Here is a 26,476-nt window from a genome sequence, read left to right on the forward strand (position 1 = left end):
GCGCGTGGTTTGGGCGTTTCACGAAGGTGTGATCGCCATTTAGAAAACATTTCTTTCTCGGTTTGGCCTCACAACCTAAGCCGAAGTGGCCAACATGTCGACAGGGAAGGCTAACAAACCGCTAATGGATGGTAAAGCGAGGAGATTTAGCGCCCCTTCGAGAGGGAGAGCAGTGCGAAGGCCTGAAGATGTCGTTCGCGACGTTCGTGGTCTCAAGCTTCGACAGCGTGTTTCTCTTGTTCTGAATGACAAGGTTCTTCGCGATGAACTGGAAGATCTTGTTCAAAACTACGTTCAGAATGGTCCCAAAAGTGGTGGAGAAGGCGTCCGCACATATCAAGATTTTTTGATTCCCTCCAGCACGTACTATGGAGGAGGCATGTCTGCTGTAGTCACTCCAATAGCAGACATAAGAGGTTCCGATACTTTGAATTATTCCAAACAGGAGAGGTTATTACGTTGCAAACTGGCCGCTACATACCGCTTAGTCGATCTTTTTGGATGGAACAGTGGTTTGTATAGCTTCATAACGGTGAGTACTCGTAAAATTCATGTCTTCTAGTGAACTGTACGGCAGTATTTGTTTTGTGTTAGTTGACTCGCGCGCGAGTTTGTTTTCAATGGCCTTCATGGCCACGGACGCATACGTGACTACCTTGGTTTAAGTTGTTACTCCATATTCTTAGGCCCCCAGAATTTTAGAGCGGTGTACGAATTCGAAAACTCATTTGTTCTGGTGGTTGTATTGGCTGGTGAATGCAGTGGCGCACTTCTGGTAGATAGTTTGGCTGTATGGAGTAGTGAATCACTGATACAAATACTTGTTTGTTACAATTGTTGATGTGGATTTCTATTTTGACAGATTCGCCCCTCGGCGGACCAAGAGAGTTTCCTGATCCATCCATTTGGACTCATGTACAGTGAAGTGACTGCGTCCAGTCTGGTTAAAGTCAATCCGGATGGAAGTGTGGTTGATCAAGGCAGCACCAATCTCGGTGTGAATAAAGCTGGTATGTTGTTGCATTCTGCCCTCCATGGTGCCAGAAAAGATGCCAGGGCGATTATACATCTTCACCAAGCGGACGTTGTAGCCGTAAGTGTTCTTGCTTATACAGGAATAAAAACTAGTTTTATTTCTTGTAACTACTGTACATTTGGGTAAATTTGCACTGCAAGGTTCTGACGAACTGGCCTCAATTTTGATACGTCATTTCGGTATGCGCTGCATATTTTCTCCGTCGATACTGCACTTGGTCGTGAAATTAGTGTTGTCCATTTTGTCAGTTTACATTGCTGATAGATTTAACTTAACCGTAATGAAGTAAAAACGGTTGAACTGTCTTTTTCGCGTGACTTTTGTCATATCAACTGCAGGGGTCTACCATTTCTGCAGGTTTGAGACAGTTGACAACCGTTCGAGGTTTCGAATCCTGCGCGCTCATCGCCAAATGTCAAATTTTACCATTACTGTACTTCCCGTGCCAAAAAAATAAACTATAGTAATCGCTCACTGGAGTTTTCCCTTGCCCAGAAGATTAAAAATCTGTATTTAACTTTTTGATGAAGCCGACGTTGGGGAAAAAATTAAAGATATTGGAAGCTAGTTGGGCGGAAGACTCCGTTGAGAAAATAGTACATTTTCCTGTCATCAGATTACTATCGAATTTTGGGTTGAATTTCGTCTAGTCGATATTGAAGCGAGAATTATTTTTCCCTGAAACAGTGATATCTATGTTCGGTGACACGAAAAAGGTGGAATCAAATGTAAAGTTAAGCTTACTAAAAATGAAATTTTAATGATAACAGAATGCAGTTGAATCGAGGCTTTGTTGAAGACTTACTGCGGTTGGATTATATTGATAAGGAAATGTAACACTGGCGTAGCTCGTCATCATTCCAGATTCTTTAAAATATATATTTAACGACAGTTGTAGTATTGACTAGAGCACAAGTGCCCGTTTAAAACTGAGTCGTTGGGTCAAGTTTCTCTGGTTCCAGCCCAGTTCCTCGTGTTTGCCGTTTAGCACCTGCTCGAGCCAGACCAGGGTTGTTCGATTTGAATAAATCTCCTATTCATGTTTTGGAAAAGACTATAAATTAAACATCTTCGTTGATCGTGCCGAGAGTAATTTTCGGATATCCAAGTTCTATTAGGTTTTCTTAACTCGATTGCCTCTAGAAATCTCCTTTCATAATTTGTGTTAAATTGTTGTTGTGAAATACATTTGGCTTTACGTTGATAATCGTGACTTTCCCACTTGACGGTCAGATCATGAATTTTCTAGAACTTTCTCAACACGTTCTATCCTTCTTTAATTTGACACTTGTCTTTGAGCATTTGTTCATATATATAAATGAGTCGAGAGCAATATTTTGCTGGACTGTTTTGCCTGATTTATTTGGTGTACATTGGATGCATTCCTCATAAACTATTAAGAAAATATTGAAATCACTATTTGATGGTTTTTCTAATGCACATCTACTTTGTTTTCTTGGTTTTGGGTGTATTCTTGACTTATTAAAACCAGCTCTGGCATTAACTTTGGAGAAAGTTAACCAAAATGTCATCAGAAATTGCTTCACCCTGTTTATCCTATAATAATGAGTATTGTGCCATTATTTAAGCACAACCAGTAGATGTTCTCCTCTTGTTCAAAAAATTTACTCTTGGAGATTTTATGATCCTGTTTTATTCTTTCCGAAAAAAAAACTGTTGCTCCACTTTGTCATGCATGATAAGATGCTTTGCTCTTGTAATGCTGTGTTTTGATCCATTCTACTGTATTTGCTATATTTTCCAAGCCACTAGAGACTGAATATTTTGTTATTTCAATCCATAATAGTAATAGTAATCCATTGAGACTAGTGTAATATTTGTCAATTTTTAATCTGAGCATTGCTTCATAAAAGTGATGTAGACACTGTTTATCGTAAGAGATATTAAAAGTACAGCTTCACTTATAATGTAGCTAGGAGAGGAATACATGTGCATTTCAGGGTGTTGCATATGATGCACTTTAAATAAAGATGTGTTAATGGTTGCATGTCGATGAGTGGCTGTTGTTTTACATTAGCCCACAAATATGTCTATCCAACTTGCTTCTTGGTGGACATAAATCAGTGAAAAAGATCATTTGACATACTCTCTTCTTTCCAGGTATCAGCAATGAAGTGTGGACTTCTGCCCATTTCCATAGAAGCTCTAATAGTGAGTCCTTGCTTTTATTTTGCATTCCATTCTAGTTTCAGCTTTGCATCTTTGTATGTTGATAAGTATTTTAGAATATGCTGAGGGAACAGGTTGAGGCTGAATCAAAGTGATGTGGGTTTCACACAATTCGGCTTTGAAGGGGAGGTGCTACTGTTTCTTGAATTTCTGACAAGAAAGTGTCACATGTCTGGTGTTGTGGGGTATTATTCACCCAGACTAAGTTTTAGACCCCTCCCATGTAAATTGGTGATTGAATGGAGAATATGTCTGAAGGAAAACATTCTCTTTGGCAAAATTTGTAAGGTCCAAGTGGTATGTGCTATGAACATTGACGCTAGTTCTTCACATTATTGCAGCAAAAACACTGTCTGAATTTATCATTATTTTCAGATAACTGTATGAATTAGGATACAATGTATATGCTACACTAACCATACCAACTCCCTTTCATCTTGGAAAGTTAGAACAATTGATTACATTTTCTTGTCTGAATCAACAACTGGCTGAATGACGCTTATTAATACAGGGTTTGTTTTCTTAACCCTTAAACTCCCAAGATCTCATTAGTGACTCTCCTTACAGTCTGCCATACAGTTCTTGTGATGTTAGTTTGGAGAATTTGGTATTGGATCAACTTATGATCCCCTAATTGATATTTCTTTATTCTCATCACTCATCTGCTTGATGTTGTATTTTTACTGTAAGGAGAAATTCTGTCTTGGTCACTCATTGGTCACTCATGGGAGTTAAAGGGTGCATACCATTTAACTTGCCCTGCATTTGGATTAATTTCATATCACATATTGATGCTTATAAAATACAAAGTGTCAGGGGCAATTTTCATGCACATAGCTTGTTTTTAAAAGAAAGCTACTTTGAATTCATGTAGGGGGGGGAAAAAACTAAACAACTCCTTTTACCAACAGCAGTTTAGAGAGAATTTACACTTTTTTAATTGTTTTGTTTACAGTTGGGTGAAGTAGCTTACCATGATTTTAGAGGGATTTTTACAAATGAAGAAGAAAAGGAGTCAATAGCAAAGGACATTGGTGAAGAAAGCAAGGTATACTACCACAGAATTTAATGGCATGTGCTTGCAATGTACTAAATCTGACATCAAATTCAAGCAAAAAGGAATGTCACCATCTTTCATTATGAAAGGGGTCACAACAAGATGAGTGACCTCCTATTAACTCAAAATTTCACTTTTTCCCTGACTCCAGGTAAATTCCCTGACTTGTCCCTGACATTGAAGAAATTTATTTCTCCCTGACTTTTTCCTGACCTGTGGCAACAGTGATTTAGTTTGTAACTCTTGTTGGCAGTTTAACAACCACAATTTACAAAGGAAGGATTCAGGATTCAGATTTTTTTTTTTTGTCTTACTCACAAACACGCTACGGTGAAAACCACTAAAACTGACATAAATACAACCCGCTTTCTCTTGTAAGGTAATGGTACTCAGAAACCATGGTATTGTCATTTGTGGAGAGACCATTGAAGAAGCATTTTACCTGGCACATAATGCTGTGAAGGCTTGCATCAACCAGGTGAGATATTCCTTTTGACTCCTGTTTATTAAAGTGATTTACAATGTGAACAGCAGTCTTAAATTTACTTTGGTAATGGCTTATGGAGGTCTAGTTCAAATGAAATCTTGACTGACATGAAGTATTGGAATGTGGTCATTACACCCATTGTGCATTATCATTTACCTGTGCTAGTTCCAGGCTGCCTATGAAACAGAACATGTACATATTCCAGGAATACATGAACACTTATTGTCATTCACACAGTATGAATACAAGCATAATACATCAGTAGCTCTACCAGTCATAATTTATATTATTGACTATTTATTTACAATCATTATGACATTTTTATATTTGCAGATAAAAGCTGTTGGTGTTGGAATTGATAACCTCATCAAGTGTGAAGATTTTGCCCAAGAGCAAGTGGTTGAGACAGCCCAAGAAGGAGGAGGTGGTGTTAACTCTGGTGACATAAAGTGGAAGCGAGGAGAAATGGAGTTTGAAGCAATGATGCGTCTACTGGACTCAATGGTAATGTGGCAATTCATAGGATATATATCTCTTTGTAGTGTCAGGGAGTATTTTTACAAGTTGTGCCATATTCTGACAAGGCTACAGGTCGTGTCTAAATTAAAACCAAAAGTAAGAATTATACAAAACAAAATGTCTAACAAGTAATTTATCATCCAGCTGCTCTATTTCATGTATATTTGGTATAAGTAAAAAAGCTGTTTGTGATAGGTCTTGCATAAAAATTGCTGTGGATAGGTTTTATAGAGTTCTTAAAATAACCAGCTGTTGTCCAAAAATCCATACAATATTACAAGATATTTATACTTGATTCACGCATTTTCAGACTCTACTTAGTGCTATAACTGTTGGGTATTAAAGTTGTTTAATGCAATCAATGCTTGGGATGGGGCAGTGTACCTCATATGAAATATGTTAAAAACAGCACACCCTTCAAATAGTATATTGCACAAAGGATTGCAAAATTAATTACCAGAAAATTTGGATGAAAATTTGTCCAAATATTTCCCAGAAAATCGTGTTCTCGAATAGAACATTCCCAGAGCAGTTAAGGTTTGAGTTTGACAAGTGAGTGATGAAAATCAGGATTGGATGGAAGTATAGCAGTAAAATTCAAAGCATTAATCAAGTTGCCAAGATACTAAGTAGCAGATAACAGTTTCCTGAAGTTCTACAAAATTCAATTGATTGACTGTAGTATTGGTGCTGTAGTGCTAGGAAAAATCACATGTTTTGTATCCAATCCATATTGTAGTTAAGCTCAACAAATTTTGCAATTTAGCATCAAGAAATGTTTTGGAAAGATTTAATATTTATCCAATACCAACAAACAGATTGATTGTGTAAGGGGTGGTTTGTTTTTTCATCTATAGGGTTACAAGACAGGCTATGTGTATAGAAATCCTGAAGTGTTCCATGGTGAGAAACCTGCAGAAAGAGAGGTGACCACTCCATCTACTGTGTCATCCACACGAGCAAAGATGTACTATACACCCGAGATTGAACAAGGACAAATTAAAAGATCCCATTCTACAGGGCGTGCAAACACTTACAGAAACCGTGTCAAATGGCTGAACACCCCAGTGAAGTCTACAGAGTACAAGAAGGACAAGGAGAAAGTTGAGTTGGAGAGTGACGAGCCCGTGACAATTAAGGATCTTTTACCAGAAAGAGTTGACAAGGACTTGGAGCAGGTAGAGAAATAAGTGTTCCTGTAGCATTTCAAGTTGTCTAGTGAAAGCCTAACAGTATGTATTTGAAATACTTCAAACTTTGATTGAACATTAAGATTGTCTGACATGCAAAAACTTTGAGAAATTTGTTGCATTTGATATTCCTGTCAATAACAGTTAAGAAACAAAAATCTTTAATGTTATTCTGTGATGGTTAGAAGTTAGTTAAATCGTTTTGCAACATCATTTGGTTAGAAATTAAGTTAAACCCTTACACTCCCAGAGTGATTAACATGCTAGTTCTCCTTCATAGCATCCATATATTTATCCAGCAAACAGGGTATGAGAATACCCAAACTCATCAGCTAGGAGTTGTTTTCCATATTCTTGTACCTAATTTACAAATAAATCTGTAGCTTCTAGAGGGGAGTATAAATCATTTTATCTTGGGAGTTGAAGGGCTGTATGTTGTGCCATCATTTGAGTTCTCTCTCTTGCAACAGGCCCCTGAGAACAATGAAGTGACAGTAAAAACATCAAAAGTTGTGATCACAGAGTCGGTGCCTCATGAGAAGGGAATCAACGGTGATGAGACAAAGGAAATCAGACAAGAGTACACACACAAGACAGTCGTAATCACAACAGAAGTGAATGGTGAAGCAGGTGATGATAAGAGTTCCGAGGTTGGAGATGAGGATGGTCCAGATGGTGACTTGTTGGTTCCAGGTGCTGATTCACCAGAGCCCGAGAGCCCAGCAAAAAAGAAGGGAACAAAGGTGAAGAAGAAGAAGAGCTTTAAAGATGCTTTGGTGAAAAAGTTCAGCAAGAAGGGTGAACGGCCAGCAAAGTATGAAAAGAGTGATGCAGAGAAAGTGGAATAGTGTGCAGTGATTCAAGCTTTACAACAGGCCAAGTTTTATTTGCAATTGAGGTAATGTTGGAATTCCATTAAAATAGGAAATTTCAAGAACAAATAAATCAGTTTGTTGTCAAATGTATAAAGTTAAACAAAATCTTCGAGTGGGGATTGTAACCCCTGAAGTGAGATCAGAAATTAAGAAGCCCAGCTTTATTGTTGTGATATAGGCCTACAAAGAGAGTAAGTCTAAATATCTTATGTGGAATGCAGGATGATGAAGAAATTAGTTTTATTTTCCTTTTAAGACAGTGATAAACATTTTTGAACATACAAACCATGGTATCCAATAGTTATAATAATTTTTACATTTAAACTGTGTGAACAAAGCTTCCCCTCAAATGTGTTTGGTCAGCTCAAATGAATTTTTTCTTTGTCCAATATTTTATTTGTGGGCATAGAATATTACCTTAGAGTTTTTGACATTGTTTAACTCAATTTTTTTTTTTAGACATAGGTTTATTTTATTCATGTATGGTTTTAATTATTTGATTTTACATTAGTAGACCAAACTTTGGTTCCTTTTTCTCAAGAATTCAAATCAAAATGTTCATGTTTGTCTTCATCAGATTGAATGTTAAAATGAAGTGATGTTGATAAAGGGAAGTCACAGTGTTATGCTAAGTTTTCTAACCTAGTACTGTTAGAGATGTGGAAAAATTACTCTTTGCAAGATTAACTAAAACTGACATAATTTCATTATGGAACTAAAGGGGATCCCTGCATACAACATACAAGGTTGCAGAATTTTTTACTTTTTTGTTTTCTTAAGGATGAAACAGTCTGTTACTGACATGAATTTTAGGATTTTGGTGTGCTTAGCAAAACTTCCAGTTGCAAAATGTACATGTGATTTGTGACCATCAAATGTCACAGGAAAATAGATTGGAAATTAAGAAAAATTGTTTAGTGATCCTAGGCTTACCACTCAGGTTCTTGTAAATTACTTTTTGATCAGCCTTATCTTTGGTTCATTTTTATAGTTTGATTTTGTTTGTTTTGTTTTGTTGGTAAGTGACCCAACAGTATTGATATGCTATTTAGGCTAGACATTTTTTTCCAAGAAACACTTTTCAGTGGTTCTCTTTTGTGAAATAATGATTATTGTGAACTTGCACCTTTCACCTTGAGTCTGGGTGAGAGTATTTCTGACATCTTTTGATTGTGATAAACTCTGGAGCCATATGGTACTCCAGAAGGATTATGCTTTGGTGGACCACTGTTGTCCACTACATAGAGTAGAAAATGGCATATTTTCAACCTTGAGTGGTAACTGAATTCTGATAGCTTAGCTTTGTTTCCTCCATCTCTCTCTCTTTGTAGTATTCAATACCATTACATCATAGGCTCTCTTCAGACACCAAAGTCTGCATTCTGTCTCCAGGTTTGGTTCCATCAAAAGCATTTGGGAGGCTGAGGCAATGTTGCTTCTTTTAGCAGTAAATATTTAGTCAACAGAATTATCAAATGCATTGTGTGTTCCGATGGCAAATCAGTCCTGGGTTAAAGTAAGAGACTTTATCTTCAATTTTTAAATTTAATGTTAAGTCACCCAATGTCGGTTCAGTAGGTACTCCTTAAGGAGTAATTTGAAATGTCTAATGAAATCTTGCATCAGGGAAGTAGTACAAGGGTCGTCTTACTGCATAGTTCTATTTACTAATTTATCATTTGCCCAAAGTCAGCACACTAGCTCTTAACTGCAAGTTTTAGGGTAGGATTTATCTTTAATGTTGTTATGGAGACTAGAAAAAAGAATTTAAATGATGTAATGGTTTTACGTGATGAATAAAGAGCATTATAAAGGCCAAGTGGTGAAGTTGTAATTAATTTCAACTAAGACACCCTCAAGGTGATGAGGTTAAGTTTAAAGAGAACTTTACTTCTGAAACAAGATAGTTGTTATTTACACAATCACAAGAAATTGTGTCAATCATTGCCTTTTGAGATTCTGAAGTATCTAACCTTTCCCAAATTGTCTTTAAATCCGGTTGAAAATTGATCCCTGAAAGCACCATTTTGACTCTTGCTTAGCAACCTAGCTGTGAATCTGATTAATTTTTTGTGATGAGTACAGCTGCAACAGTTTGATCTCTGCACTGTTGAGATGCCTTAGGTGCTGACTGTTGTCTTAGACTGTTAGCACACTTGAAGACTTTCTAACAAGTTGATACTCTCAGCAATCCTCAAACTTTGCCAAAAGGGATTTGTGAAAGATAAACCCTAACATGACATTGAAGGAAAGATATTGGTTTCTAGGGTATACTTCTCTTTTAAGTCTTTGCACTCTAACATGAATATTAATATTCTCCATTCTGTTGCCATAACATTTCCTATGGTACTGACTACGAGAAATAGTTTGACAATCGAGAGCTTAAATTGGTGATCATTCTCTTTATTCTCATGCCCTTTATATTTGATTCAATAGTGATACTACAAGGAGAAATTAGAAGCCAGTTGCTCTTTGGGGATAAAGGACTGAGCAAGTTCAGTCTTGGTTTAGTTTGGATTTTTCTGTAAGCTTTAATAGATAGCATGTTAAGGAAAATACTAATTTGTGTTTACTTTTGACACTAATATTGCCTATGCCATTTATAAATTAGACTAGTTATTTCAAGACCAAGTCAGCTGACCGCCATAAACTATTTTTGTAAATCACTTAAGGGTTACCTTACCTTACCTAGTGAAGAAAAGGCTACCTAGGATTTTTCTGAAAAAGGAAATGTTCAGTAATGCTATCCTGGCTTAGACAAACAAAATATCCAAAAAGTGTTACAGATTGGAAATCTCTCTAAGAATGAACAAGTTCAATTTCACTGATTTGAAGCAGAAAATTATGTGGGAGGAATATTTAAAGTGGAATCTTATCATTGTGAAGAACAAAGAGTTAACCAAGGCTTTCTTATGTTTTGGTACTGATGAGTAGCACAATCACCATGCCCATAGGGGGTTGACTGCAAACTTTCAATGATTTCTTTTGTTTTACATTTTCATTGAAGCCAAATCTTTGCTTACAGGTAAAGTTGTTCTTATTGATTATATTAAAAGCAAAAAATCAGAAAACCACATTACTGTCTTTGAGAAAATACCCGTGAAAGATTAAAAATCGAGCCAATTTTGGTTGTAACGCGTAACACAATCTCAGTGGTAAAATTTTTTTAAATACATTTTTCACTGAAAAGAAAGCTCCTTTGAGCAAACAAATTACACCCAATGATAACACACAATAAACACTACATTTGAGCAAAACTTTGACATTTCAAGTTTATTAAAACGCATAGAAAAGATTCATCATTCTCAAGTATCCTTTGTGTAACGCTGGGTTTCAGAATTTGGAAGTACACCAAGTTGTTGTCCGCAGAATGACTGAACTGGAATCCTGTGGGAACAAAAACACATTAACCAAATGCTCATACTTGGTGTTCTAAAATAACGAAAAATCAGTCTAAAGGATTGACTATAAACGGAGAAATATCAGTGTAAAACCGTCGCTACGGTTTTGTAAAACCTGATTACGCAATAATATTTTTCATCAACTTACCTGCTCCTTCACTACTATACTTCAAACACGGCAAAGTCGGGTTTCGAAATCGATCACACTTCAATGCTCATAAGTTTCTCCTGTCATTTCCAAGTTTTCGGGTCCATATCTTTAGAAACGGCCAAAATATTCACTTTCGACCAAGTCGCTACGCTTTTTACCATGTTGACGCCATATTGAGAACGGAGTCTCGCCACAAATGCCACCAAAAGCGCTATGAAATCTGCTGTTTGCTCCGCCATTTTCGCCTTCATCTTTTCATCTCCGTGTCGAAAATTGCTTGGTAACCTTTTCTATTTTGGTTTCTGCGACGTTATCAAGGGTCGGGGGTCTTCAAGCTCAATAATATTCCTGAGATTTAGCCATCTGTAAATATCGCTTCAAGTGCGCTTGACAAGAGGTATGGTTAACGAAAAGGAAGAAAGGCTTGCGAGGATCAAAGAGTGGAGGAGGAAAAAGCAGGAAAAGAATAGGCTAAGGAATCTAAAATATAATGAAAAGAATCGCAAAAAGAGAGCTGAATTTCCAAGAGAAAAATGGTAATGTGATCTTCAAGTTGTAAAGAGGCAGAAAGTCAGTTTTTAGAGTGCCAGTTGATCTCACTGAGGAGATACTAGCCTCCATGTAATACAAAATGTTATTATTTCTACTTTTTACTGTGTCAGTGAACTCGAAATTGATTATTTGTGAAAAAGACCACACCCACAAGGGATTATGGGTAAATACAAATTTGAATCAAATGTGACAAAAATAAAATAGTTTGAAATAAATCAGTTGTAATAGTAAATGTGAATTTAAAACAGACCTAAAGAAGTGATTTTGTCTCAAACTAGCAATTTTCACATTTTCCATACATGTTACAGAAGTGGGTATGGTGATTGTGCTACTCATCTACTCACACTGTGACTGCATAAATGAATAGGAATTTCACACTGTTCTTTCAGTTAAAAATTATTTAAGTGCTTTCAAAAGTTATCCACTTTCAGGTCCTAAATGCTAAAGAAATATAGCAAGTAAACCTGATGTTTTTTATAACCATTCAGCTCCATGGCCTCAAACTATCACTGTACATTCCTTATCACAACTGATGACTATAAGTAACTTGACTCCCAAAAGGTGATGTGCATTATATACAAACAAGTTTTGAGTGACACTGAAAAGGCTACTGATCAGTTACAGGAACAACCATCCAGGACATTTTGCATTCTATGAGCTACTGATTGGCAGGTCAATAGATATTCACTGCCTGACCACAAATATTTTTTCTCCACATACATTCTTTCTATATTAATATTTCACTTTTCCTTGGTTATTAAATTCAGTGGTGTCTGTTCCATCTCTATTTCCTGTCCCAAGTCTGTGGTATATAGCTCAAAGAGTTCTTTGCTTTCTAGGACAGAAGGATTTGTACTATTCTTGATCTCATCTTGTTTCCTTTTCTGTTCTCTCAGTTTCCAGGCCCAGTGCAAATCCTCTGACCACATCTCCAAAAGAATTTATAATTGAGCAGGGTAACAAAATGCATTGATGCAAATAAGGAAATGTTATTCTACTGTGCATCTATCTAATATTGTGAAAAATGCCCCATCAAACACTTTATACCTCTTACTAACCAAGTTTGAGGTGCATACTTTAAGTTATTGTCCAAGTTTATTCCTCTCAGATCTATGGCCCAAGCAAAAAGAATGTTGGCCATAAAACGGCGCAGAAAAAGCAAGCTGAGAAACGAGGTTAGTAAGATAGTCATTGCATCTCTCGGTTCAAGCAGAGGGGGAGGATTTCAATTGCTCAAAATAAATTTTTGAATTTAGTTTGTTGTACAGTGAAATGCTTCCCATTAAATTGACCAATGATCATGCACATAATAACTGAGAGAGAAAATAAGATCAATTATTTCCTTACCTCTGACTCATCAGGTTGTAACAGAATAGCTTTTGAGAAGCTTTTCACCCCCTATGGAACAAAGCATTTCAAATATTTTGTTTTACTCACATGAAATATTGTCAGTTATAAATTTGTTTATAACATTGTTTTGAGCCAAAACATTTAGAAATGTGGAGCTTTCTATACAAATCTGGTCTTAAAAGTAAGAAAATTGAGATACATTGCCAAACTGCTTAACTTACCTAGCAGTTTTACTGAAAGTATAAGAAACTTCCTCTGAATACCATTGCAGACATCACATGTCAAAAGACATAGTGATTTAGATGTCATGTTGATAATGTTCTGGAAAATTAAAAGCTAGGAACATCTACCAGAATTTCCTCAAACAAGATTTCTCAACAACAACGTCAAAATTCTTGTATGCAATAACATTTCATAAAAAAATTGGTAAAGAGTTTTCTTAAGAATTTGTGATCAAGTGTCTAGGGATCTGTCTTCAAACATGTAGGGTCAGATTAGCGTGATTATTGCTCAATGTTCTAATAAAAAAGAGGTTAGGCAGAGTTGATTCAGGATCACCAGAATAAATTCCCAGCATTCCAAATACCTAGCTTTGTCCCATAGAGACACTCCTCCCAGATTTTCTGTGATAAATTATGGAGAGCTTTGAATTGAGACACTGGCTACCACTTCACAAGCTATCTAAATGGTATACTATTAATTTATTTATCAATTTCTTGATAATGTTTATATACAACAATCAATTGACATATTTAGCAGATTTAGCATAAAGTAGAGGATATTACATGGCTGCACAGGGGTACAAATTTTATCTTTGAATGCTGAAAGTATCTCTCACAGCACAAGAAGATAAAATCCATATTCCATATTGGCCAAGCGGCCATGTAATGTTCTGTTTATTTTATTAACACTGATGAAATGTCAAAAGAACTGGCTGCACACCTGAGCAGGAAGCTCTCTTGTAACTGACTTATCATGTTAGTAACCATGGCAACACCAATATCCTCACACATGAAAGATAAAATAGTATCTTCACTGCGTGCGATGAAGATATGATTCTTCAGTAAAAGGAATAATCCTGGTTTTTCATCAGTATCTATATAATAAAATGGGATACCCTTGGTACCTACCATCTCAACATCACCATACCCCATCTGCGCACGACCAAGAGTTTGATAGGCTACATACCAACAAGGGTTCAAAGAAACTGCTTTTTCTGCTGCTTGTATAGCAGGGAATAACTCATGTAGTTCTAGTAATACCTATATTACACATGAAAAAAAAAGCTAATATAAATAACAACTCATATGACAGATAAGCCAAGGCTTAAAATCCTAGCCTAAGCCCTGGAATTTTTAAATTCTAGGGTGAGAGGAGAAAAGTACCATTACCTGTGATTTCATTTCATAAAGCTTTGCATTGTTTGGAGTCAACAATACCGCTTCGTTCCATTTTCCAAGTGCTTCCCAGTACCTGTCACAACATCAATTGAAAATAAAGATGCATAAATATCAAAGTTAAGGACAAATAAGATTAAGTAAGAACCTCTAAACCCGTTATAGCCTATTATCAGTATCTCCGGCCACTCTTTGGTTTTAAAGGGTTAGGAAGAAGCAAGCAAAAGCTACAAGGCAATAAAACATTTACAGCAATTTAGAGGAGGCCCAAGTACGCAGAGAGGCGCTGAGCCTATGAAGTGATATACACGCTACTCCACGGGAAGAAACTATTCTACTTTAGATATAACTAATCAAAGTAACAACAATTTCTAAAAGTACCACCTCTGTTGCTCAGCGAGAGAAACTCCTTCTTCTTCGAGCCGCTTGCTTTTGGTGACGCTATCTTCAATGCTTTTCACACCTTTTTTCACTAAAAGGACTCGCCAGTCCAATTCAAATGGTTCCTCTACGCCATCCGCTGAATTTTCGTTGGTTTCATCGAATACAGCAGCCCTTTTCTCAACTAAATTTTGAGGCAATTTTCTCTTCCAGCCAAATTTCGTCGCCATCATTATTTATGAGAAATCGGTATAACTGGTCAGCTGAGTCATCTTAGTAAGTTTTCCACTTTACCACATACCACACAGGTATGTCTTCTACCCAGATCTCCCACGGTAAAGCAGGCAACTCCTGCCAAATGCGTCTTCCTTTCAAAGGGGTCTCTGTTACTGGTGTCTCAGCGGATTTAGACCCCCCCGCGCATTTAGAACTCCGTTCCATATCCGCTAGCGGATGTGGACCACCTCTCGCAGATTTGGACCCCCTTCAAAACTTTTGTTTTTAGTTTTCTCTCCGTCATGAATTTATCTTGCAAAGAAATGCAAACTCTCTGTCAACGTTCCTTTGATTCTAAGCACATTATTTCCAAATGATTCCATGAGTGGTCGAAATGAATGGATTTGTGACATTTATTATCTGCCTAAATCGAACGATGTTTCATTCTCGCTTTTCATTGGTTTATCTCATCGGGCTCTAATATCGCAAAATGCACCACAAATGTCCAAAAAAGTGATAACAATTTACCTTTTATCACATCTGGTTCACTTTTCATCCACATCAAATATGGTTCTGTGGTAGTTTACAATACAAGGAAATTTTACCTGGAAAAAAGGAGCATTTTCCGATTTCTAATCCCTTGGAAGATCTTAAATTGGAACACAATGAGATGATGCGAAAGGAACCAGAAGTGTTGTCATTGACGTCACCGATTTTAAGTGTTTTTAATTTTGATGCTGTAAATGTTCCTGACGGCGGATACTTCGGAATCTACTTGGACATTTCATCGAACATGAGCGGCGCCTTTGTGAATAAATTTCAAAGTCAAATCATAGGAGAGGTAATATTTTTTAACTTGAAATAGGGTAGTAAGTTTTTAACTGTCATTTCCAAAGAAGCATGAACCGACAAAGATGGATTGCAGCAGTTGGTGTTGCGTTTACAAGTAAGGCTCTTTTCTATGGCATTTTGAATTTTATTCCACTTTTAAACATTCTCCACTTGCTATCCAATCTCGAACGTTGCGAGTTAAGAAATGCTTTTAAGTGAATCGGGTCATACGAAAAAATTGACCTTAGAGAAAAACAATTACGCGGCTATGAAAAGCTGCAAAAATCCTTAAGGGAAGGGCAATGCTTTCATTTCACGGAAGCTGTACACATTGCAACAAGCAAAGTCGATTTCAGGTTCACGGGGGACAAGTAGGGCGTATCAAAACATCGAACATGTAATGGTGGGTTTTTTGGTGAAAAAAATTAAATGATGGCGGCAAACGCAGAGGAAATTCAAGAAAAGCACACTTAATGACAGATGCTACAAATTTGCAGATGTCAAGTTTTCTTAGCTAAACATTTGCCGAAAACGCCCAAACGAAGCTATGAGAGACTGAAAATGTTTTTCTAACAACCGAACGATGTATATGTGAAACTCTGAAATAATTTTTTTTTTCATCGAGAACCGATGAGTTACCGCTGGCTTTGAAGCTGAAGTGAGATAGCATTAGTTGACTCGCCTTCGTAAGGCGAAATATGTTACTGTCTTTTTCCTTTGGTAATGTCTACCTGCAATCGCCCGAATGCAGATCTTAATCAGGAAATAGTTATACCGGACTTCTTAATGAAATTTAGCTTTCAAACGAGGATGTTAAACCTGAGTTAAAGAATTGAAAATTGATTCCGAGATCGTTTGTTTTCTTCTGATCCGTTTGTTGTTGATGTTGTTTATTTTTTGTTATGTTTTGTTGTGGCAGGCATAAAAACTTAAGTTTCGCAAACTTAGAGCACTTATATAAAAACAAGACCTTTTTACTCGATGTCGGTGCCTCCTTTTCTGCCAGGGTATATTCCTGTTTCATACGGCTCTTAATTACTCTACAGGCCTTGATGGTTTTTCAAAGGTTTTGATTTTAAAAATGTAATGAACATAAAAGTAAATGAGTTACAGATTTAGTGTTATGGATCCATTCAGTGTAATTACACAGCCGGCAATGACACATTTGGATCGTTCTTAGGTTTTAAAGATCCCGAAAGGTGACGATTGTTACCTTCAAATGGTTTTTTTTCTCTTTTATTTGACCGGACATATTAAATTGTTTCTATAAAAAGCTTTCACCTGTTACAGAAAATGGAAATTCTGATTTTTATTTAACAAATACGCATTGGAAATTTAGCTATATTTTGAAATAATTCAGTGATGCAGAATTCCAACCTGAAAGTGTACCTTGATCAGAACCACGACATTACTGATTTTTTCAGTGTTGGCGTAAATGAGTTAGATCCAAAAACAGTTAAAACAGTTCGACCCTATAAAACACGACGGTGAAAAGAGCGGAAAATGTCTTTGAATGCAAATTTCTCATATAGTTTAAGTTGCCTTAGCCATTTTTATTGATTTCATTACACACCATAAATATTTCAGGAAATTAGATAAAATCGTGTCGTCGGAAGGGTAACCTTGATAATTTAAAATGATTTTTAGATTATAGAAAATATTTTACGGTTCGTTTTCCTCAAAATGACCGGCACTGCCGTTGAAGTGTTCTAAAAATATATATTTCCCATATTGTTCAAAATGACTAAAATGAAACACGCATGATTCCCTGTAACTTTGAGTTTCGTGCTTACGCACTCTTCGAACAGATTTAATGAAAAACATTCTCGTAGGTTAATTTATATCTATATATAAAAGGTAGCTGCTGATTACAATAGGTTGTTGTTATATAGTAGGTGAGAAAAAGCGAAAATTACAATGGGTGTGGATGTATCAATAAAGGACAATGAGGCAGTAGGTGTAAATATATTGACAAAAGTCTATTGTAGCGGGAAAGTGTCAGATGTTCTTTAGATAAAACTTGTTTTCGTGACGGCATTCGGATATAAGTTCAGATCTTTTATTCAGTAAGTTTTTCTCACCTATTATATAACAACAACCTATTGTAATCAGCAGCTACCTTTCTTTATTTATATAAATTAGCCTACAAGAATGTTTTTCATTAAATCTGTCGGACGAGTGTGTAAGCACAAAACTCAGAGTTACAGGGAATCATGCCTGTTTCATTTTAGTCATTTTGAACTGTATTTCGCTCTACACTCTTGTGTATTGAGCACTTTCCAACAGCATTTGCTACAATTTCCCACAATTATTTCCCATATTGTAGACCTTGCCTCTATTTTCGCACCATTTCAGAACAAGGTCACGAGTATTAAACTTTCGCATAACTGACGTCGACTACCAGCAACCTCTTTTTCTGTGAAGTCTGTCGTACAAGTGAAAACAAATCAGTGAAAAATACAAACAAACAAACAAATGATGTTAGTGCCTTGTGCCTCACTCCCAGAGTTCTGCACGGCGCACTGACATTTTTTTTTTACTGATTTCTTTTGTGACCCGCGCGACGGATTTCACTAAAAAGCAAGGACTTATTGTAGTCTATAGCCGACGACACATGGAATCATAATACCTTTTTTTTTTTTGTTATTTTCCTTTTTCTTCTTTTTTAGTTTGTGGATTCTTTTGGTGTTCTAAGGCAGCTAAGTGTCACTCGGGATGGAAAGAATGGAATAAAGCTTGCTTTAAGTTTGTTCCTTCCAAAGCCTCTTTCTCAAACGCTTCTGCTGCTTGTAAAAAGGACCAAGCAAATCTGGTGTCAATTCATAGCCCAGAAGAAAACGAAGTTGTGCGAACTTTGGCCGGAGGCAAAAACGTTTTCATTGGTCTTAACGACAACAAAACTGAAGGAGTGTTCGTTTGGAGCGATGGCAGCACTGTTACATATGAGAACTGGGAAGATAATGAACCTAATGATGGCTTTAACATGAGCGATTGTGTAATTCTGGATGGGTCGTCGTCCCGTGGAAAATGGAATGGCACACCGTGTAATATGTGGTATGAATATGTGTGTAAACTTACACACGCCCAGCCCTTCGATGGGAAAGGTGAGCTGATTTGTGACTTGAAGAGAGTAGTTGAATTGACAAAATTGCTCTACGTCCGTTGCGAATAATGCTATCGCTGAAACAGAATAGGTGCAGTTATAAGAAAAAGGGTGGTTACTCAATGGAGCGCCTAGAAAATAGGGGCAGTTTTTAACAAACAACATCAAATTTAAGGGGGGGAGGGGGTAAATTGAATCATTGCGGTAAACCCCTGGTTTAATGACTTAGTTTTCACTACCTTAAACTTAAACATCAATCACCCTCTTATTGCGTCAGTTATTTCATGTTGGTCACAAAATGAAAAGGATTCAAGCCAATGAACAAACAAACAAACAAAAATTTAACAGGTGTTCAAAGTTTGAGACAATATTATTATAGTTTGCAAATTACATTAATTTTATTCCTATATTTAATTACCATGCTGTCAGTCACAAGCGCCATCCAAATTCGGAAGGTTGTATATTACTGACTTTCACTAAGGGCTGTGTCAAATTTAGTAGTTATTTTTAGTTGGACGCACACTTGAAGTTGCTAATTAATGGCTGGCGCGAACCCTAATAATCAATTTAACAGAAACGATGGCTGCCTAAGTTTCAACTTAATGTAGTATGGAGCAATTGGCTGATGGGAGGAATAGAAAAAAATGCAGTGATTTACTAGTTATTCCGGTTAAAACTCGAGAAGAGGAATACTTCTTAATTTATACCTTCCTCTTGTGGAAAAGACCTTTTCCTCTTTTTTCTTACAAGATATGGTTTTTCCGTAGAAATGAAAACGACCCTCATGGCCTCAGTCCAAAGAGTATGCATATCTTATTAAGCGATATCACACCCCTAAACGACATCACACAACTTCCTATAAACACCTGAAACAACACACTTTTTTTCATTTCACCACAGACAAGAGCGCAATAAAGAAGGAACAATCCTTCATCAGCTACGAGTGGAATGCTCTCATTAATCATGTGATTTACGAAGAATTAACGTCATCCGCCATTCATTGTGCTTTTCTTTGCATGAATAATCCAACATGCAAATCAATCAATTATAAATCACAGCACGCGGATGGCGAGGGAGAATGCCAACTAAATGATGCTACGGCAGAGGAATTTCCGCTGGATATCATCCATTCGTCTCATTCTACTTACACTGTCCCTATTGTTTGACCACAAAACCAACGAGGACCATGTGACAGACAGACTATTATGGGCTGCTTAAACGATCCTACACTGATTCCATTAAACTCACAACTACCAGCTACTCTTATCGTCATATCATGTGTAATTTAAAGGGGCTCTGAATGGTTTCGACTACTCAGCGTTTGGCATTTTGACACTAGTTTGCTGGACGATGTAAAAATGCCATTGCAGTGCAACTGACAGGCATTTCTGTGTAAACAGATTCAAATAAGAAAAATCCCAACCTTTCGTTGCCCTGAAACATCAACAAAAACGATAGTCAACATTGGCTTTTTAGTTCTTGATGAATAGCAATGAAATTGGGATTAACAGTATTTGCGCTTTGGGACCTCCAACATAAAGTGGCTCTGAAACAAGTCATAATAAAGATATCTTGATAGGGAGCCAACGTCACTGATGTGTTATTCAACGAGGCCCTCATAAAGTAAATGGCAGAAGTAATAGAAGTGCCTGAATAGTGAAAACTGTAAAACGTAACGGACTGGTCATAGTTTATCACCGAAGGGGGGAAGGGCTCGAAGATTTTGGTTATGTCACAATAAAGTTTACTTGATTTATACACGCGATTCATACACGATTCGCACCTTTTTTTTCTTAATCGCATCTTTTTCCCAGCTGATGAGAAAGCTTCGCTAAAACACAAAACTAATCAGATTTAAGAGCTTGCTTAACCAATCAAATTGCAGAAAAATGAAAGACAGCTTTTGCAACTTTTTAAAAACCAGCTGAGTACTGGATCAGTAAAATATTTGTAGACTAAAAACTCCTGCATTTGAGCGACTGAATTTTGTAATATCAAAATGGATGTAATACAGTGGTAATTGAACTAGTTGAAATCCGAAATCATACCCGTGGTTTCAAATCAAACTCGCCCTCGAGTATACTTTCTGACCAAACTGCACTCCACCGAGTTCAATTTTCATTATTTCTTCTTGTGGCGTTAATGTTTGATTCAGGGGTGATATTATGAGAAGTTTGATAATATTCACTCCGAGGGGCTAACGAAACGGAACCTTAAGGAAATATACATAGCAGGGGTCGAGTTTCACGAAAACGGAACAACTTTTTCTGAAAGAAATATTTATTTCCAGTTTCTAAACAGCAACAAAATTATCTTGATCACTCTCATCACGAGCTAAGCTTGAGACGAGCTCAAGATGATTTGAAATGAAATGCACTATATCACACATGTCATGGGGAAATGTGCTCGTCGTTTGATATGTACACTAACATACCTGAGTTGATGAAACAGTCCTTATAATCATTGACACATATCAGGGCTTTTCCGTACGTTCTTGAAAATGCCCATCGTCATTTAAAAAAATTCTTACGCAAGATCGGCGTTCGTCGGGTATTTTGACAATGTAGTTTTTGCCAAGTAGGGTCGATTCCTTAGCGAGGCGTTCTGTTTTTTGAAATATTAGCCTCTTGTCGTTAAACTGACTGTCTTAAGTGTCTCTATGTTTCTTGCAGCGTATTAGAAAACACTTGTTAGAAACAGCGTCGATGCGCAACGATATTGTTGCGTCGTCACAATATTATATATCACTTGAAATTAAGAGAAGTCTAAACAACCAAAACGACCACTTCGTTGGGATAAGGTCGAGGGAAATTAGAATTATGTTTAAATTAAAACTTTAATGATCATAAATCTTTGCTAGAGTTACCAGTTTTGAATTGCCTATGAAACCTTTTTCTCAACCATGATATTCGTATCCACTACTGCCGTTGCGGTTGTTTCGACTCCTTTAACACAGACTATGGACATTTTAAATTTGTAACAACTTTCAGTACCAAAGCAATGTATACTAAACTCAATATTTAGCTGCTTATTGTCAAACGCTTGAAAGGTAATCTACAACTATACACAGGGATTAGGGACTCTTTAACATCTTTTGCCATGAGAAAATTAATTGCTAGCCCTGAGGAACAGGGTTAAACTATATCTATATATCGCATATTTCAAAAAATTTAGTATGACCGATTAGGCCCCCTGGGTTTGTGCTTTGTGTGGTTGTGTTCCACGCGTAATAATAATCTTGATGAAAAAAGTAGATCGTATTCGTTTTCCTATCGACGAAAGCACTATCTAGATCGTTAGGAACACCGGACCATTCTTCTGAAGTAAGTTTCGGGTACCCTGTACTTGTAGTATCTAATCCTTGATCAAATTCATAAACTTGGTTACCTTTAAAAAAGTAGGTATAATGATTAAGAGTAGAAAAGGCAGCATCGATATTGTCTGGTATCCCTGGCCAATAACCGGCTATACTTAGGGGATAGCCTCTGTACATCACGTCTCCATAATTGTAGTATTTCCAATACTCTGAACCTTTGAAAATGTACGTGACGTCCCCAGTGCTATAATCAAAAACTTCATCGGGGTCCATTGGGAAAGAAACCCATCCATTGACTATACCCAGCGGATAGGTTGGCATAGAAACGGTAGTTTCTGCGTCAAGTTTCCAGTAATTTGTTCCTTTCATGATGTAAGTCGCCCAAACACCATTCTGATGTTTACGCCAGCTAAAAATACTTTTCACTCTGGGGACACATTTACCTTAGAGAGAGAATGTAACGCTTAACTTAGACCAATTATGACATGACAGAACAGAATTAAAGACATTGGTATTCATACTTCCTGCACTGTAATTTTCGACATCATTATCATTTTTATAGTTGCCGCCATTTTTATCATCATCATCATTTCTTTAACTACTGTCATATATACGCGCTTTGTACATTGTATGCTCGAAACACAGTTGTAGAACATGACATGCGTGACTCGTTTGCTACAATCAATTCGCACCATAAAGCAGCAAACGAAAATAGATATGTTGTATACGTAAAGATGATATCACAACCTGTGTAGCCTTGATTCGTAGTTAAAATGGTGTGTTAATCTCACACCTAGATCCTACCGCGTAACTGAAATGTACTTTCTACCGTTTGACCGTGGAAGGACTGAGTACGAGACTAATAGTAGATTAAACGTATTCTATCTCATGAATCTATTCTTCGCATAATAATGCCTCTCGTACATGACGAAGATAATGGCCGCCAATCTCAAAAATGCATAGAAAAATAAAATTGACCTAAGTTTCAAAACAATCTATTCTAGGCGTTGTTTGGCGACGTGTAAGAAACCGATAGCAGTTTAAAACCCATAAAACCGATGAAATAGCACACATTGTATTTTATATTAGGGAAGACAAATAGAGTACAGAGTTTCACAAATTAGACCAACAAGGTGCAACAAAAGAATAACATTCCACCGATGTATTTTATGGTAAGTAATGGACGTATAAAGTAATACCTGCAAGACGCTGAATACCCGCGATATCGTCATCATCGAGACACACGTCTGTTGTGTCCAGGCTTATGGTTGGATACATAATGGAAGTCGAAACAGAAGAATGCTTCAAACCCAGACTATGTCCTATCTCATGAACTGCGGCACGAAATAAACTTTTACAGCCAGGTTGGACGGGTGAGATGGTTTTGTCAAAGAATGCTGCGCAGTGGGTATAAGGGACATACCATTTCTCGTCAGCGTCAAAGTGGACCTCACCATGAGGAGGATAGAAAGCATGCGCATAACTGTTGCCAGGACCGTCGAATGGATACGGATCATTGTGACCATCTAAGACCAGATTTTTAAAAGAAATTTGGTTAACAAATGATAAAAGGCATTAGCGGAACACCATTCTCTAACCCATTTTTTTTGTGAATGGCAAAATCAACGACCGCGACTTTCTACACATTGTGCAAGCCTTAAGACTTGGGTCTTGTAAACCTTTTCTTCTGAGCCACTCGCTCGCGAAAGTGAACTTTTAACCTTACGCACCTTCTTATTCTTATTTCGCTGACATTGAACACCTCTTGTCTAAATTCCCCACCCCAGCCAGGCAAGGTTCAAATTCCCTACCCCCACGGATGACGGCCATATGCCCGTGGGTGGCGCGGGGGAATGTTAAAACTTCGCATTGATCGGCATATTACGTGACTTCCATGATTGACCACAGCTACAGTTCCCAGAGGAAAGGAAGCTATGCAAAGGCAGACAAGCGAGGAAATCCGTAACATAGGCCAAAATGCTTGCAGACGAAATAACGACAAATAGGTGAATGATCTATCGAGTACGTTAAGCAAAGCGTGCAAAGAGTAACATGTCTCGTAGACTGTATGCTTACAGCTGTTTCGAGAAAGTTTGTTGGAAAAAAGGACATAATTGCACGCGACAGTTTCGAAAAGTAATCTAGGTATCCAGTAATCAATGTTTTAATAAGTCAAATGAAAAAATAAATTCCTCCAACCCGCAATGCCTCGTCCTTACAGTAACGTTTTTCCCAGATTTCATTAGATCCTGAGGTCAACGTGACCTGAAAACTACCCACAATACCTTTCGAGGTTGAAGCGTGCATTTTAATGCTTTTATTCCGGTACCCTTTTTCGAAACAGCCGTATTCAAAACAACGACTGCTGTTATTCTAACTCCGTTCAGTTTATACTTGGGCAGTCAGCATACGGTGCGAGTCTGGCAAAACCTTGTCTGGTTATACATAGTTTTTAGTGAAAGTAAAAGCATGTACAAGGAGCACTCTTCCTTTTTCACCACGAGAAGAAAAAGCCACCATTTTGTATATTCTATCAACTACCGACACCCAACGGGAAGTCAGGGAGTTCAATTTAAAATTGTGATCACATAATGACATTCCTAGCATTCTAGAGTAGCTCTGGCTGTCCGTCAAAGCCGGCGACAGCGGAAATTCAGGCGGAAATTGTAACACGATAAGTTGCGAAAAATAACCCAAAGAAGATAAAAGGCGGAGAGGACTTTTCCAAGACAAGAATTGATAAAACATCCCTAAAAATTCAGCACAAATGACGTTTTTCGATCAATTCCCTTTCTCTGATGCTTAACTGGAGTTGAATAATAATAATAATAATAATAATAATAATAATAATAACTTTATTTAAGTGTCAGTGTATTTAGCACTGCTGTGCTAATTGGGGACACTGTAAATAAGGAAACAAATATCGTAAATGAACAGAAACTCGTTAAAAACCCCAACTGGTAGGAGGCAGACCAGTTGGCTATTTACAAAGCGTGCAGGAGTTGAATTCGGGGCTACCGAAGACAAATCCATCCAGTGGTAGGAAACGAAAACAGATTTTTGAAGCTCTCTTGTTTTCCTTAAAAAACCCTAGCCAACATCCATAAAGCATTTTCCACCCCCCTCAGTCTTTCTCCATGTTTTCTCCAGTCTTGTTTGCACGCAAAGATTTCCTTAAAAAAGTCACAGTCAGTTTTTAATATATTGTGAAATGGCGGAATAATTAACTCTTGGTGTTGATATTCATTCGCTAGGAATGTAAAAGATGATAAAAGGGTACAAGACATATACAAAGTGGTACGGACGAAAAAAATTTACTCTTCTGTCTTTCATCAGATAAACTACGCACGCAAAACAAGCAAATAATAATAATAATAATAATAATAATAAAATATATATATATGTAAATAAATGAATACACATCACTGAGACGCTACTAATTGCTGTTTCTAAATTAGTGTCATTGAAAAATGCCAGCAGCGGTAGGTAGGTGGCACAATTCAGCTTGCATCTAATCATGCTATTGAGGTAGATTTCAAAGTCACTTACTTTTGAGAAACTTGAGTTGTATGTCTACGTTACCGTCCAAGTGAGACTGCCGCTGGAACGTAAATCTACTTACTTCTGCCCAAACCCTAAATGCCGCCGTAAAAACCGCTGCAGCCATGGGATGTACGTTAGCATACCAGATAAGATTTCTGTGACCCCACGAGGAACTTGATAGCGCATAGCGACGATTTCGAACCTGCAAACTGTTGATCTGTGCCAAGTAGGCGGTGCGATTAGCCAGATGTGCATCTTTTGCTGCCGTCTTAGGCTGCCGTGGAACTGGTTTTCTTCTGATCCACGATCTTAAAATTCTCTTCACTGTCTGCGGGCGTTTTTTTAACGTACGTTCGGCCATTTGTCGAATTTGCGAACTGCTGTCAAAGTCCTACGATCGGTTCAGTAAAATAAGAGAATGATGATACGGCGAGTGTCAAGGGCGCATGACCCATTGCCATCTAACTTACGCTCAATAAGTACCAGATTACTGACCTCTTTCAATATTCATTGTTTAAGACTAGTAAACATCATGATACTTGCCTCAAATGAAGGAGGTTGTCCATTAGATAACAATTTTCTTGAGGTGTGTGGCCTTGTGTCGCATTCGCTTAGGAGCGTCGTCAATAAAATTAATGCCACTTGATAAAATATACACTCCATCTTTCAGTGTTGTCAGTCGGTTCTATTTTCCTCGTGTGATCGGCACGGTTGTCTCTGCAAGTTTGACGAATCAGTTATTATCGTAAGTATAAGTATGCTTGTGTTGTGAAGTATAAAATTACATACCACTCAAATTACACCGGAAATCTCTGCTGGCGGGAAACTCTCCCATTGATGATGGATTAATTATCTTTGTTTGCTTGTGCGTGGCGTCAAAC

The 26,476-nt window shown here is 37.3% G+C and overlaps 5 protein-coding genes and 1 long non-coding RNA gene across 7 annotated transcripts in view; 3 read left to right on the forward strand and 3 right to left on the reverse strand.

Moving 5' to 3' along the window:
- LOC113679366 (alpha-adducin) lies at nucleotides 1-9,173 on the forward strand. Its single transcript, XM_027196666.2, has 8 exons — nucleotides 1-532; nucleotides 863-1,093; nucleotides 3,158-3,208; nucleotides 4,182-4,274; nucleotides 4,663-4,761; nucleotides 5,104-5,274; nucleotides 6,147-6,467; nucleotides 6,950-9,173. Exons 1-8 carry the CDS (start codon nucleotides 95-97, stop codon nucleotides 7,325-7,327), a joined length of 1,782 nt encoding a protein of 593 aa, XP_027052467.2. The 5' UTR covers nucleotides 1-94; the 3' UTR covers nucleotides 7,328-9,173.
- On the reverse strand, nucleotides 5,230-15,114 carry LOC113669606 (tetratricopeptide repeat protein 33). 2 transcript variants are annotated; one of them, XM_089195170.1, is made up of 5 exons: nucleotides 14,590-15,114; nucleotides 14,200-14,281; nucleotides 13,939-14,070; nucleotides 12,806-12,856; nucleotides 5,230-5,368 (listed from the first exon to the last, which is right to left on the reverse strand). In XM_089195170.1, the coding sequence occupies exons 1-5, from the start codon at nucleotides 14,817-14,819 to the stop codon at nucleotides 5,315-5,317; spliced, it is 549 nt and encodes a 182-aa protein (XP_089051296.1). In that variant the 5' UTR covers nucleotides 14,820-15,114; the 3' UTR covers nucleotides 5,230-5,314. The 2 variants fall into 2 exon arrangements, with proteins under 2 accessions (XP_089051296.1, XP_027041507.2); XM_027185706.2 differs by lacking the exon at nucleotides 5,230-5,368 and adding an exon at nucleotides 9,742-12,387.
- LOC149050384 (uncharacterized) lies at nucleotides 10,613-11,040 on the reverse strand. The gene is made up of 2 exons (XR_016183321.1): nucleotides 10,904-11,040; nucleotides 10,613-10,741 (listed from the first exon to the last, which is right to left on the reverse strand). It is a non-coding gene; the product is annotated as an uncharacterized LOC149050384 (long non-coding RNA).
- A 411-nt stretch (nucleotides 15,115-15,525) lies between the features above and the next one.
- LOC113664112 (C-type lectin) lies at nucleotides 15,526-20,496 on the forward strand. The gene is made up of 3 exons (XM_027180052.2): nucleotides 15,526-15,748; nucleotides 18,303-18,737; nucleotides 19,637-20,496. The coding sequence occupies exons 1-3, from the start codon at nucleotides 15,703-15,705 to the stop codon at nucleotides 19,900-19,902; spliced, it is 747 nt and encodes a 248-aa protein (XP_027035853.2). The 5' UTR covers nucleotides 15,526-15,702; the 3' UTR covers nucleotides 19,903-20,496.
- Nucleotides 20,497-20,998: 502 nt separating this feature from the next.
- LOC149050385 (uncharacterized) lies at nucleotides 20,999-26,312 on the reverse strand. The gene is made up of 4 exons (XM_089195172.1): nucleotides 26,139-26,312; nucleotides 25,602-25,986; nucleotides 23,252-23,578; nucleotides 20,999-22,495 (listed from the first exon to the last, which is right to left on the reverse strand). The coding sequence occupies exons 1-4, from the start codon at nucleotides 26,256-26,258 to the stop codon at nucleotides 21,882-21,884; spliced, it is 1,446 nt and encodes a 481-aa protein (XP_089051298.1). The 5' UTR covers nucleotides 26,259-26,312; the 3' UTR covers nucleotides 20,999-21,881.
- LOC149050386 (uncharacterized) overlaps nucleotides 26,265-26,476 on the forward strand; it is a 23,491-nt gene continuing 23,279 nt past the window's right edge. Inside the window, exon 1 of the mRNA XM_089195174.1 lies at nucleotides 26,265-26,340. The gene's annotated coding sequence lies outside the window, so the exon portion shown is untranslated. The remainder of the gene's footprint in view (nucleotides 26,341-26,476) is intronic.

Source organism: Pocillopora damicornis, chromosome 2 (assembly GCF_964200805.1).
Source record: "Pocillopora damicornis chromosome 2, jaPocDami1.2, whole genome shotgun sequence".
In the NCBI taxonomy this organism is placed as follows: domain Eukaryota; kingdom Metazoa; phylum Cnidaria; class Anthozoa; order Scleractinia; family Pocilloporidae; genus Pocillopora; species Pocillopora damicornis.

What these genes read in the sequence shown, in the direction of transcription:
- LOC113679366 (XM_027196666.2), top strand. Translation starts at nt 95, where the DNA reads ATGTCGACAGGGAAGGCTAACAAACCGCTAATGGATGGTAAAGCGAGG. An exon ending in ACATTGGTGAAGAAAGCAAG is followed by an intron (nt 4,275 to 4,662) that starts GTATACTACCAC and finishes TTCTCTTGTAAG; the next exon opens with GTAATGGTACTCAGAAACCA. An exon ending in TTGACAAGGACTTGGAGCAG is followed by an intron (nt 6,468 to 6,949) that starts GTAGAGAAATAA and finishes CTCTTGCAACAG; the next exon opens with GCCCCTGAGAACAATGAAGT.
- LOC113669606 (XM_027185706.2), bottom strand. Translation starts at nt 14,819, where the DNA reads ATGATGGCGACGAAATTTGGCTGGAAGAGAAAATTGCCTCAAAATTTA. An exon ending in TTTATGAAATGAAATCACAG is followed by an intron (nt 14,071 to 14,199) that starts GTAATGGTACTT and finishes TGTGTAATATAG; the next exon opens with GTATTACTAGAACTACATGA. An exon ending in GGTATGGTGATGTTGAGATG is followed by an intron (nt 12,857 to 13,938) that starts GTAGGTACCAAG and finishes TTTGTTCCATAG; the next exon opens with GGGGTGAAAAGCTTCTCAAA.
- LOC113664112 (XM_027180052.2), top strand. Translation starts at nt 15,703, where the DNA reads ATGAACCGACAAAGATGGATTGCAGCAGTTGGTGTTGCGTTTACAA. An exon ending in AGTTGGTGTTGCGTTTACAA is followed by an intron (nt 15,749 to 18,302) that starts GTAAGGCTCTTT and finishes CTTCTTTTTTAG; the next exon opens with TTTGTGGATTCTTTTGGTGT. An exon ending in CCAGCCCTTCGATGGGAAAG is followed by an intron (nt 18,738 to 19,636) that starts GTGAGCTGATTT and finishes ATTTCACCACAG; the next exon opens with ACAAGAGCGCAATAAAGAAG.
- LOC149050385 (XM_089195172.1), bottom strand. Translation starts at nt 26,258, where the DNA reads ATGGAGTGTATATTTTATCAAGTGGCATTAATTTTATTGACGACGCTC. An exon ending in GACAACCTCCTTCATTTGAG is followed by an intron (nt 25,987 to 26,138) that starts GCAAGTATCATG and finishes AACCGATCGTAG; the next exon opens with GACTTTGACAGCAGTTCGCA. An exon ending in GGGTATTCAGCGTCTTGCAG is followed by an intron (nt 22,496 to 23,251) that starts GTATTACTTTAT and finishes TCTCTCTCTAAG; the next exon opens with GTAAATGTGTCCCCAGAGTG.